At 37.3% G+C, this 12985-nt stretch overlaps 1 protein-coding gene across 12 annotated transcripts in view; it reads left to right on the top strand.

Annotated features, from left to right (window-relative positions):
• NMU (neuromedin U) overlaps nt 1–12985 on the top strand; it is a 121671-nt gene that overhangs the window by 98033 nt on the left and 10653 nt on the right. For all 12 annotated transcript variants that reach the window (XM_045474008.1, XM_045474011.1, XM_045474010.1 and 9 more), the window contains 4 exons: nt 6714–6761; nt 10428–10487; nt 12219–12248; nt 12336–12386. In XM_045474008.1, the coding sequence (XP_045329964.1) occupies nt 6714–6761; nt 10428–10487; nt 12219–12248; nt 12336–12386 (189 nt within the window). The remainder of the gene's footprint in view (nt 1–6713; nt 6762–10427; nt 10488–12218; nt 12249–12335; nt 12387–12985) is intronic.

A 12985-nucleotide genomic window follows, 5' to 3' on the forward strand; every position in this document is an offset into this window, starting at 1 on the left:
CACCACTCAGTTGGGTTCATATGCAAAGAACTGAGCCCCAAACGCCACGTGGTGTAGTTTTTGAAATATTTTTTACTTCTTTGTCTCCCATATATGGTAACACACAAACATGCAGTCTGATTAAGTGGTCTCATGTTATAAGGTCGTGAGGGATGTTGTCACGTATGCGTATAGCCAGGTTGCCTTGAGGGTTTTGTTTTTTGTTTTTTGTTTTTTCCTTAAGGAGTGGACTCTACCACAGGTTGAGCATCTGACTCTTAGTCTCTGCTTGGGTCATGGTATCATGGCTCATGGGATTGAGCCCATTGTGGGGCTCTGTGCTGACAGCAGGGAGCCTGCTTGGGATTCTTCTCTCCCTCTGTCTCTGCCCCTCTCCCCATGCGCACTCTCTCTCTGTCTCAAAAATAAATAAACTTTAAAAATTAAAAAAAAAAAAAAGAAAAATTAATAACAAAAGTATAACTTCAATATCCCATCTGTTTTGAAAATAAGTAGCATTTTGGTAAATAACCCTAGGCTAAAGAGGAAATTCCAAGATGGTTAGAATTAAATGACATAAAAATATTATAAGTCAAAATTTGGGGGTGCCTGGGTCAGGCGGTAGAGCATGCGACTCTTGATCTCGGGGTCATGAGTTCAAACCCCATGTTGAGTATCGTTGGACTGTGCTCAGGGCAGACCAGAAGTGCCTGGGAGTAAATGCACCCACCACTGAGAATACCCCTCAGTTGGTGACCCAAGGGAATTGGTGGATCAGTACCTTAGCTGCTGGATCAATCCCTCAGTTGGGATACTCTGAGGTCTGTTCTGCATTGGTTCCCAGAATTCCCTAGATAGACTGATTCCAGTTACCCATGGTGGTAATCTGCTTGATGACATACACTTTATCAAATTCCTTCTCTTCCCTGTTTGTCTCCTCTACTCTTCTATGAGTGTTTTTTTGGCCATCTCCCAAATAACCTACTTGTATCCACATCCCTATCTCAAGGTCTGTTTCCAGGAAAAGCCAAACTAAGATGGAAATGCACATACACATAAATAACTCTCAATAAAAGTAACATTAAAATTCACAGGGAAAAGGACAGATTATTTGGCAAATGGAGGTTGAGAAGCCTGCTTGCTATATGGACAAAAATAAAACTAACACCCCATTGTACTGTATATAAATGTAATGATATACATTTTGTAATGTATATAAATATCAAACCACTGTGTTGTGCACCTGAAACTAATATAATATTTTATGTAAATTATTCATCAATTAAAAAACACCTAAGAGGTGGGCTCCAAGTGGATTAAAGATCTAAATATAAAGTGTAAAATTATAGAGTTAATAGAATCTATCTTTTCTATTAGGAAAATATCTTTGTGAACTAGGAGCCAGGAATGCCTTCTAAAACAAAATTTCAGGGGCACCTGGGTGGCTCAGTTGGTTAAGCATTCAGCTCTTAGTTTTGGCTTAGGTCATGATCTCACAGATTTGCATTAACAGTGTAGAGCCTGCTTGGGATTCTCTCTCTCTGCACTTCCCCCATTTACACTGTCTCTTTCTCTCTCAAATAAATAAATAAACTTTAAAAAAAAACCACAAAATTTCCAATATAAATCATAAGGCCAAAAATATAATAGTAAAGATTTCTTTCAAAAGGACTACATTTAAAAAGGAAGAGCCTTTGAATGATGTTGGCTATGTCTAAAACTGACAAAAAATTAATTTCTAGACTATCTAAGAGACTCTATCAAACCAATTGGATAAAGATAAGGATCTAAGGCAAAAGTTGTCAAAGGATAGAACAGACAATTTACAAAGAAGAAACCTAAAAGGCCAATAAGTATGTAAAGAGATGCTCAGATTCATTAGTAACAATGAAATGAAAATCAAGACAACAACAAAGTGTTACTCTCTACCCATTTAGATTGGCAAAAAAAATTGAAATCTAGATAATGGCAAGTGTTAGCAAGGATGTGGGTTGTACAAACCTCATGCATTATTGGTGAGAGTGTCAATTGGTGGAGACATCTGGAAAGCAACCTAGATATCCCCATGATCTAGCATTCCCTCTCCTGGGTAGATAGCCCAAAGATAACGTCAATAGATTCGTAAGTGGAGGATAAATACAAGGAAGTTGATTACAGCTTTGCTTGAATAGAATTGGAGGAAACCCAGCTGTCTATCACTGGGGAGCGGGATAGGCAACAAGTGTGTTGTAGATGCATGTGTAGATGCACATTATAGAGTATTCTACAGCAGCTAGGAGCAACATACTAGATGTCCCCAGTAACATGGATAGATCTCAAAGTATAGTGTTAAATGGAAAAAATAAGGAAACACCATACATGCACACCAAGTAGTAATACAGATTTTTCAAGAACATAAACAAATGAAGGATACACATCAAAATACATAAGAAGAGTTGCCCACGAGTGGATGAAATAGGAGTAGGAAATTGAAATATAAAAGAATAAATAAATAAATAAAGCAGGTTCAATGATGATTGTGAACTAAGAGCTGAGGAGAATATTCTGTTCACCTAAGCCACCACTAACAAAATACATAAAGGAAGAGATAAGATGGATAGTAAGTGCCAAGTACTACGTAATCTCTAATAGCATAAAAATTCATAAAGTCAATTATAATGTTCTCTGCCTTAGTGTATCAAAATACATGCTAGAGGCATACAAACAAGATGAAGAATAATTTTGACAACAGACATTAATGTATAATACAGAAACATTTATTTTAGCTTGGAATTATCTATATTTCTGTGGAAAATCTTTGAAAAAATATTTTATTTTTTTTATTTTTTTTTAAGGTTTATTTATTTTTGAGACAGAGAGAGACACAGCATGAACGGGGGAGGAGCAGAGAGAGAGGGAGACACAGAATCGGAAGCAAGCTCCAGGCTCTGAGCCATCAGCCCAGAGCCCGACGCGGGGCTCGAACTCGCGGACCGCGAGATCGTGACCTGAGCTGAAGTCGGGCGCTTAACCGACTGAGCCACCCAGGCGCCCCTGCAAAAATATTTTAGATGAGAAAGCTGGGGGAAACCTCAAATAGAGTTGTAAAAGCACTATAGATTCTTTTATAGAAAAAGATATTTAAAGAAATTAAGATGCTAAAACATGCACTTTTCTTCTGGGGCTTTTAAAAATTACTGAGCTCTTCAGACACTAGAAACACATCCTTTTCAAACCATTTACAGAGACCTAACCATTTTCAAACAGATTCATCAATGGATTTTGCAGAGTTCTCAAAAGCAATTAGTGGCACTTAAAACCATTAGGGCCACAAGCTGAGTAAAATGAATAAATGCTTATCCAAATGGAAAGTGGGTGAGCAATGTTGCTGTGCCTTTTAAAGAAAAGAGAACAAAGATTGAAAAGCTTTGCAATTATCTCCCAATTTGATTAATTGGTGTTTTCTTTTTCTTATTGGGATATTTTTATGCAAACAACATTGATGCACTGATTCATCAGCCCTTAGGTTCAAGAGTTTGCTGTTTTTGGACCCGGGCACCTCACCCACGCAGCAGCCTGGTCTGCGGGTGGACAGCTTTGCCTTTGAGCATGTGATATCTGCAGCTATCTAAGTATCACAAAAATGTTACTGGAGGAACCCGTTCCTCCTACCCTCTAAGTAACTGAGCAAACTTAGCAAACTAAGTAACATTTGGAAGCGATATATTAAAGCATTGGTCACAATTCAAAGCTTTAAAAAAGGTATCTTTTGCCTTTCCCCTTTTTGCCTTTCCCCTCAGTTGACTTCTCTTTTTATTTTGTTTTCTTTCCATAGGTTCAATGCAATTTAATTAAAGAATATTTATCGAACGCTTATTCTGGGCAAGTTAGATATGGCATAACCTCCGCCCTCAAGAAGTTTATCACTGTGTGTGTGTGTGTTTGTAGTCATGATTCCGGATTTGTATGGCATGGAAGAGGGAGGAGGTGGGTGGGCACAAGGAATGACTGGAATAGAACAATTTCCTAAATATTTGTGACATCTAGAGAAGATAGCAGGCTCTGTGAGGATAAAAGGAGAGAGACAGTAAGCCTTTGCTCTTATATGATATTGTATGCCTTTGTTATTCTCTAAGTTAGAGAATCATATATTTAAGTACACGTTCACTTGGAAGCAGTAAGGAGCATGAGGAATTATGACCAAAGAGTATGATTATTCCCCCTTCAGTATAGTATAATGATGGAAATTAAATTAAACTGATCAGCAAAGAATTCTGAGATGTTGACCATAAATAGGACTCAACCTAAATCATCCCAGACAGACACAAATCAGTACTGTTTTTTTCCAGTCCCATTTTAAAAGGCCAGCAAAGAAATAAATGCCATAAACTACTCCAGACATCCAGCTTAGTGTTTAACTTTTGCTGCACAGTTATTTTAGTGATTAATATAAATCTCTTATAGTACAGTTTAAAGTCTTTCAGTTTTTCTCTTAGAAAAAGAGATAAAGGCTGAGAACAGCTGTCAACTGTAGTTCAATAAACCTTTTTTTTAATCTGTAAAGATTTCTTTATTGCGACCACAACAACTAACATTCTCTATTTCTATTACTATTACAAAAATACAACAGTATTTTATTGTATTGCCACCTCTTTTTTTCATAAAGACCATTTGATATCAGATTTTATTTATAAAATTCAAAATGTCCCTTAGTTATACAAAACACAGATGATTGTGTGAACATCCATTTCATGGTAACTTCCATCAATGCTATAAGTCAACTACAAACAGTATCTCCATTTAGATTTTCCTCATATATATTATATTGTCCTTAATCTTCAAAGGAAAAACAGATATGCATGAATCCCACCACATGAAGAAGAGTGTCACATTATCTTTCATGCAGCAACAATCATCACATGATTTTCCACACCCACTAGGGGAAACAGGTATTTCAATGAAGTGATTTGAGAGTAGAAATACATTAAAATTTGCTAGTTACAAATGTCAAGTAAGGTCAATATAAAAAAGCACTTTGTAATTAATTATACCTGTCCAAAAATCCATCCCCTTTATCTTTTGAAGCATGCTAGCAAATACAGTATCTAAGCATTTAACTTATATTCCTTCTCATACTCTGGCTTAAAGTAATGTCTGAAAGGAGTCACTGACTTACTGCTTTCTACTGTCAATCGTGACATTTATTGATATTTGATGTTCAACTAAATGCTTTTCTAAATTTTTGTATCTCTAAAGTTATATTCCTTTATGCACTCTGGTGTTTTCTAAGCTGTGTATTTACAACAAAGGTCTTTCCTCTTTCATCACATTTCCAGGGTTTGAATCTAGTGTGCCTTTGGGGATACCGAATAATGACTAAATTCCAGTTAAAGGCTTTGTCATTTTCTTTACATTTTATGGTTTCTCTCCTGTATGGTATCTATGATGGTGAATAAGTTGTGAATTCCAGCTAAAGACTTGCCACATTCTTTATATTTGTAAGGTTTCTTCTCAGTGTGAACTCTGAAATGGTGAGTAAGGGTTGAAAAGTCCTTAAAGGTTTTACCACATTCTTTACATTTGTAAGGTTTCTCTCTAGTATGAATTCCGTAGTATTAAATAAGGTTTGAGCACTGATTAAAGGGTTTCCAAAATCTATTTTCTTTTTGAGAGAGAGAGAGAGAGAGAGCATGCATGAGGGGGAGGGACAGATTGAGGGGGGGCAGGGCAGGGGCGGGGGGAGAGAATTCCCAAGCAGGCTCCGCACTGAGCCTAATGTGAGGCTCGATCCCACAACCCTGGGATCATGACCTGAGCTGAAATCAAGAGTCAGATGCTTAACAGACTGAGTCACCCAGGGACCCCAAGGCTCAAATAATGTTAATAAACACCTAAGGAGTCACTTTCCAGAGAACCATGATAAATGTAATAAATGCGAGGAGATCTTTTCTGAAAGCTCAGACCTTATTATACATGAGAGTATCCATATTGGAGATAATCCTTATAAATGTAATGAATGTGGGAAAGCTTTTAATGAGTCCCCCAATCTTGCTGAACATCAGAGAATCCATGTTGGAAAAACCCATGTAGATGTAATAAATCTGGAAAAGTCTTTAGTCAGTCGTCAATTCTAAATAGACATAAGACAGTCTGTACTGGAGAGACACCTTACAGATGTAAAGAATGTGGTGAAACCTTTACTGATTCCCCAATAAACCTTCATTGCAAATAGAATCCTTTCCTGATGCTGGCTTCTTGGTAGAGAACTAGTAGATTGCTGTTGTGTAAGAGTTTTTTCTGGGTGCTATGTATCAAGCTACTTTTCATTTAGCACTTCTATTATCATGTTCGTTTAGATGATGTGATTAGACTTACGTGATAAAGAACCACGTGATAACAGGGTGCTCCTTAATTTTGAGGCCATTCTTTCTTCATGACTCGCGTTTCTCAGGCTGAATACCCAAAGTGTGTTTCTCTTAGTATTTGAAGCATCTGTATACTCTCTGGCGATCCCTATCAACTGTCCTTGGGGACCATTTAGCCCTGTGGCTGGAGGTAAATCTTGGGGAGATCCCAATTCCAGGACTTCCTTAGAAAGTTTAAGAGGCTCTTCCTGCCCAAATCCAGAGTCCTGAACTGTCTCAGAACTTAAATTAATGGTACCTAGGTAACTTGACTTTGTAAAATCTACTTCCCATTTTCTGCTCTTTTCTGTCTATTTCCAAGATGTAACTGGCATTTTTTATTTTCTACAGATAGATGATGCCTGTTCGTCTTTCCTGTCCCTTGATTCTCAGCCTCAGGTAATTCCAATTGAAGATGTTTTATAGTAACATAAGCAGTTGTCCCTCCATTTCTCCCTTTGGAACCTGTCATTACTTTATGGACTTATTAAACATGTCAACACTTTAGAAATTATTACATTATCCGCAGGCAATAATCAGTTCTATGAGTTTATGTTGTAAGGTCATGCTGGGGCATTTGTCTCTAAGTAAAATAGATTTGCAGATAATATGCACATATTTTGAAAATCAAAATGCTAATTTCAAAATCAAATTCTGTGTTAGATTAAAAATAATGTGCCTCTGGTTGCATTTGGAGGCTCATATCCCGACTGTCCCTCAGTTGAGTTTGAAACCCAGGCAGAGAGGAACGTGAAGTCAGACTTGGGGAGTTCAAAATAGTCAATTTGTGAATGTGGCCTCAGATCCGATGCCCAGGGTGTTTGCTAAGAATTCCCAGACTTTAACTCCAGAATTTAATTCCCAGAATTAAACTGGGGTTAGACAGTGACCTGAGGCCTCCCCACCAGTCAGGTTTTCTGGCACAGGGCAGAGACTTGACCAAAACAGCTGGCCAGACAGCTGGCTCTTTAAGAGGAGAGGGCTGAATGTGCCCAGTTTCCTCCACTCAGTTACCTCTCAGGTAACTCTGTCCCCTTCCCACAGGAAAGAGTTCAGAGAGGGTTGGGGAGTGAGGAGTGCTAGCCTAGCTCCTGCACGCGAAGCGTGAGGAGTTGAAAATAAGCGTGTCCTCCTTACACAGCATCCACTGGACTGGACACTGCTGTTCTGTCTGCAGCTCTGCTTCCAGCACAGGTGTAGCAGAGTTAGCCTCAGCGTTCGCTCTCTCTTCATCAGTGTCAACAGTTTCCAGGATGGAGAGGAGGGCTCAGGAGAGGCTCTTGGCTCATCCTCTTTCAGAACAATCAGCAATGTGCCTGGGGCATAACACCAACATGGTCTGCCTAAGGTGCCATGCTTTGTCCTTCCAGAATGTCATCACGGCCCAGGTAGAGAAATGCTGTATTTCTCCTTCCTCAATCCATTTCTCAGTTTGCAGAGGGTCACTTGCAGGGAGTTAGTGGCATTAGATGAAAAAGCAAGACCAGGACCACAAGAGATGACATTTATGAATAATTCAAATTATAGGAGAAGCACTGATGGACATATAACATATGATGGGTGTTAATTAGCACGTAAGCTTTTGCATTGTATTTAAAATTCAAGAACACCCTCAGAATCATTTCTATTTCTGCAGTACTAAAAGGATGAATTAAAAGCACTCACTCATCTAGACACCATGAAGCTAAATGAAGCTTCTACTGGATTTGGAGACTGTGTACCTTTTGAAGAGAGCTTGGTCAATTTACTATGACATCGTTTACATTCACTAATACAATTTTTAAAAATCACTACTTTTCGGGGTACCCGTCAGTTAAACGTCTGGCTCTTGGTTTCGGCTCAGGTCATGATCTCATGGTTTGTGGGATTGAGCCCCACATCAGACTCTGTGCTGACAGTGTGGAACTGCTTGGGATTCTCTCTCTCCCTCCCTCTCTCTGCCCCTCTACCCCTCCCCCACTCCTGCTCTCTCTTGTCTCTCTCTCTCTCTCTCAAAACAAATAAACTAAAAAAAATTTAAAAATCACTTCTTTTCACATTAGTTATAATTTTATTATTAATATGATTCTCTGAACAGTGCTTCAAAACATTTTTACCAAATGGAAAATAAAGGTTCACAAATAAAAAATAAAGTATTAAAAATTTAGTATAAGAAAAACTCTTAAAGAATAGTTGTAGCTCCAGGAATAATGGTTTCATGAGAAGCGTGGCTGGAAAAAATACAGTTTGTTTTAAAACTTTTCCCGTCAAACTTCGGTCTTGTTGCGAAGCCTCATCCGGCTTCAAAGCTGTGTTCTTGGGAGACGCTACATTTATTCTTTTGTGTGTTAAGAGACACATGACGGCACCAGATACATATTTTTTTATTGTTTTGTATTTTATAACATTTCTAAATGGGCCATAAAAGGAACTTTCAGGAATCTGTTTCCGTATTTTTTATGGGGTGACCTATGTACCCAACGCTGAAGGGAAAACGTGGGAAAGGGTGTATCAGTGTTCGTACTCTTTCTCTCATCCAACTCCCCGGTCACAGGCTTCACAGTCATTGCCAGTGAAACACGGGAATACCTGCAGGTCTGACGACCCAGCTCCCAGGCCACACTCGACCAACCATTAGGAAATGATAGTCTCTTAGAACCTCTCTTCCTTTACATACGGGAAGAACGATTCCTGTCCTTCATAACACACAGATGCATTTTAAGGACAAAATGTGAATTAGGTGTATGAAAGTGTTTTGTAAGCTAGTGAAGCACTACAGAAATAGGAGCCATTTCATATTATTAGTAAACATCCCAACAATCTGCATGGCAGAGAAGCACATGGAAAAGAACAAAGCAGGCCTCTGATGTGCTGGGGAGGATGTTCAGAGAAGCTGATCCATGACTCCATCTGTATCCCTAACTTCAGCCCACCATGTTAAACATGCACTGTTGTTCAAAGGGTGAGGATATGGGTGGCCCCAAATAATCCTTTCTGACGTATCTCCTACATGAAGAGTAACTTCAGTTGTAAATCCAGCTTTACAGGCCACACATTCTTTAATGCTATTATCGTTAACTAATTGCTATGTACCTGGCACTGTGCTAAGAGCTCTACCTACATTTAATCCTTCCAAGAACTCTCTGCAGTGATGTTGTCATCCCCGACTTATAGCTGAAGATACTGAAGTTTAGAGAGGCTAGGTAACCAGCCCAAGGTGACACAGCTAATGAGTAGAAATGGAACTTGCACTGCCTTTGAGCAGTGACAGCCTGCTCAACTCCACAGCCCACGTTTTTAACTACGAATTAAATTGCTCCCCCCAACACTGTTCCAGCTCCTTGTTACTTCTAACATGCATTTATTAAGTAATCAATTGTTCATGGTTCTAGTGTGGTAAATTCTGTGCAAAGCAGGTTTCGCCCCTGCTTGTCCATTTGTGTTAGTCCTCACCACACCCAGCCGGCTCCTAACCACAGGGAGCCCTGCCCTACTTCTGTGCTCAGATGCTTTGAAAAACCTGATCCTGGGGTGTGCAGTCAGCAGCCTGGAAGGGTGGTAACTCCGATGAGGTGCACCATGTGCGGCTTCTTTCCCTCCAACTCCCATTGTTTGCAAGCACTTGCAGGATTTTCAAATTAGCCACTAATGAGTAATATTCAGTGAAGCTCACAGCTTTGGCATGTAGATTCAAACTTTGCTACAAGCTGGGAGGAATAATCCCTCTTTTGGCACTGTTCTAGTTTCTCTCAGTCATACAATTTCACGGACTCTTAGAAAGTATGAGAGAACTATGTATCTGGACCACCGTGGAAGCCTTAATCAGTGCATATATACAGTACATAACATTCCCCCCCCCCCCCCCCCCCCCCCCCCCACCGTTGGAAGGAAGGTTTTACTTTTAGGAGCCAAGTTTTTGTCATGAAAGAAACCAAGGGATTTCTACAGAGTTTTGATGGGACACGAGAAGGAATCTATTCTGGGTGTTTGGAATATCCTTGTACTCATAACATTCGACAGTTACATATTCTATGCAAATATTGTTAAAGCACAAGGTTGGCCTATATATCTTTTCATTTTCATTAGGCATCCAATGCACTGGAGGAGCTTTGCATCACAATTAGGAGGACTCTACCAAAGCCCCAGGTAAGGTTGGAATAGTGTTTTAATTGTAGGCAAAAAAAAAAAAAAAAAAAAAAAAAGAATTGCTCAGTGATACCTTGGTATTCCTTCTGGAAGAAAATATACCCGATTTAGGAAGCATTTCATGAAGAGCCAAGAAGATCATGAGTTGGTTTTGGATAAGAAACAAAAACTTAAGTTTCTCAAGTGTCTGAGAATTTAGTGTTCACATTAATGGGGTTTACAATCATCTAATTGGAAAATCATATAGCCCTCTCATAAGATGTGCTCTAGTTCTCATGAAAGAAATTCGGGGTCATTTTGACTCCTTTTCTCATACTAGAATTGGAGAACAGATGTATCTCAGCTTGGAGGTCAGGGCATTGTACTTTGCTAGAGAGAAGGACATTAAGAATTTATATATATAGACAGTATCAGTTTGAAAATTATATTCTTACTGTGATGTCTTGGTTTCTTATTAAAATTATTTGATTCATCTAGAAGAACTTTTTGGTCTGAAAAGAGGAGAGCTGGGAACTTGAAAAATAGCTTAAGTATACCATACTTCAGATTATATTCTGTATATTATAGATGAATTTATTTTAAAATTACTTTATAAGGATAAGAGAGGCAGGTCTAGAATTACATTTTTCATTAGCAATCCTAATTTAACTATGATCATTGGTACATTCTTACTTATATACCTTTCACATACAATAATTCAAAGAAACCTTGATATTTTGAAAGCATAAATGTTTCCTGTATATATATATATATATATATATATATATATATACACACACACACATATATATGTGTATATATATATATATTTTTTTGGTGTTTTTAGTGGGGTTATTTTCCAAAACATTTCATTGACTTTTCTTCCTGATTAGGATAAAAGAAGTGACAATTGTGTTTATCCATGAATTTCTTTTCGTATTAAAAGCAAATGAGAACAAAAAGGAACAACAAAAAGGAATATGACTCATTCTTTTAATTTTTTTTTTTTCAACGTTCATTTATTTTGGGGACAGAGAGAGACAGAGCATGAACGGGGGAGGGGCAGAGAGAGAGGGAGACACAGAATCGGAAACAGGCTCCAGGCTCTGAGCCATCAGCCCAGAGCCTGACGCGGGGCTCGAACTCACGGACCGCGAGACCGTGACCTGGCTGAAGTCGGACGCTCAACCGACTGCGCCATCCAGGCGCCCCGGAATATGACTCATTCTTAAAAAACTAGATTTTTGGAGGGAGAGAGGACTATAGAAAAGTTTATGGAAAAAAAAAACAAAAATAACTCATAATCTTATTACTACAAGTATTGTATTTTGATATGACTCCTTAGAGTCTTTTTCTCTGAGTACTCTATCATGTGATTGATCGTACCATAATTTTCCGTTTCACCATTGTTGAACTGTTAGGATGTTTCTGGTTTTTTACTCTTATGAATAATGCTATAGTAGAGAACTTTGTTCACACCTTTATTTGTAAACAATATCTAATTAATTTCCCATTTATTTTTAGAGCAATATATGTTTAACCAATTTCAGTATTATAGTTTATATATAGCATGTCACATATTTTTAAAAATTATGTGATATAATTTTATAATGTTACAAATTTTATACTACGTATATTATAGTATACTGTAATATACTATAGTGTAGTGTAATATAATAATATAGTATTTTATGTATAATTTTATAATATGTTACATATAATAGAATATTTATTTCTCTCTTTTCTCAACAGGAAACAGATGAAAAAGATAATACCAAAAGGGTAAGGTGATTTCCATAAATATATACACCAAAAAATAAAAGAAACCAGTAACCATTTATAGTAAATCTCACTACTTTTTTTTAACAGTTCTTATTTCATTATTCGAAGACACGGAAGTTGGGCAATTCAAATGTTGTGGTAAGTTGTAGAATTACTTCATATTAGTAATCATTAGTATTTTTTTTTAAATGTTTTTACAGTTTATCTAATAAGCTAGATCAAAATTCATGTTTTTTACTTTAGAAGTTTATGTGTGGATAAACAAATGGAAATTAATATTTATTACACATTAATTTATTTTATATCTTAACTACATGTGTTTTAAATTTATTTATTCATTCATTCAATAATTATTTACTGAGTATCTATTATGTGCCAAGCACAACTCTAGGTACTAGAAATATAGCAGTGAATAAAATAGAAAATTAAAAAAGAATCCCCTCCTGTCATGAAATCTACATTCTAGAGGCAAAAAAAAAAAAAAAAAAAAAAAAGTGCAAATGATTAAGTAAAACATATTGCTTTAGATATCAATTAGTGCAAGGATAAAACAGATTTATTCAAAGTCATTTTAAGAAGTATTTTAAAAGATGATTGCCGAAAATGTCATTAAATATAACTAGAAATATCCACTTCTATTCCTCAGGTCTCCTTATTTGTAACTAGGCTTTTAATGTGAGAATTTACTAAGATTAGCTGGATACCAGTAACGTGAATTCAGTTTACTTCTAAATTGT

Source organism: Leopardus geoffroyi, chromosome B1 (assembly GCF_018350155.1).
Source record: "Leopardus geoffroyi isolate Oge1 chromosome B1, O.geoffroyi_Oge1_pat1.0, whole genome shotgun sequence".
Taxonomy (NCBI): Eukaryota; Metazoa; Chordata; class Mammalia; order Carnivora; family Felidae; genus Leopardus; species Leopardus geoffroyi.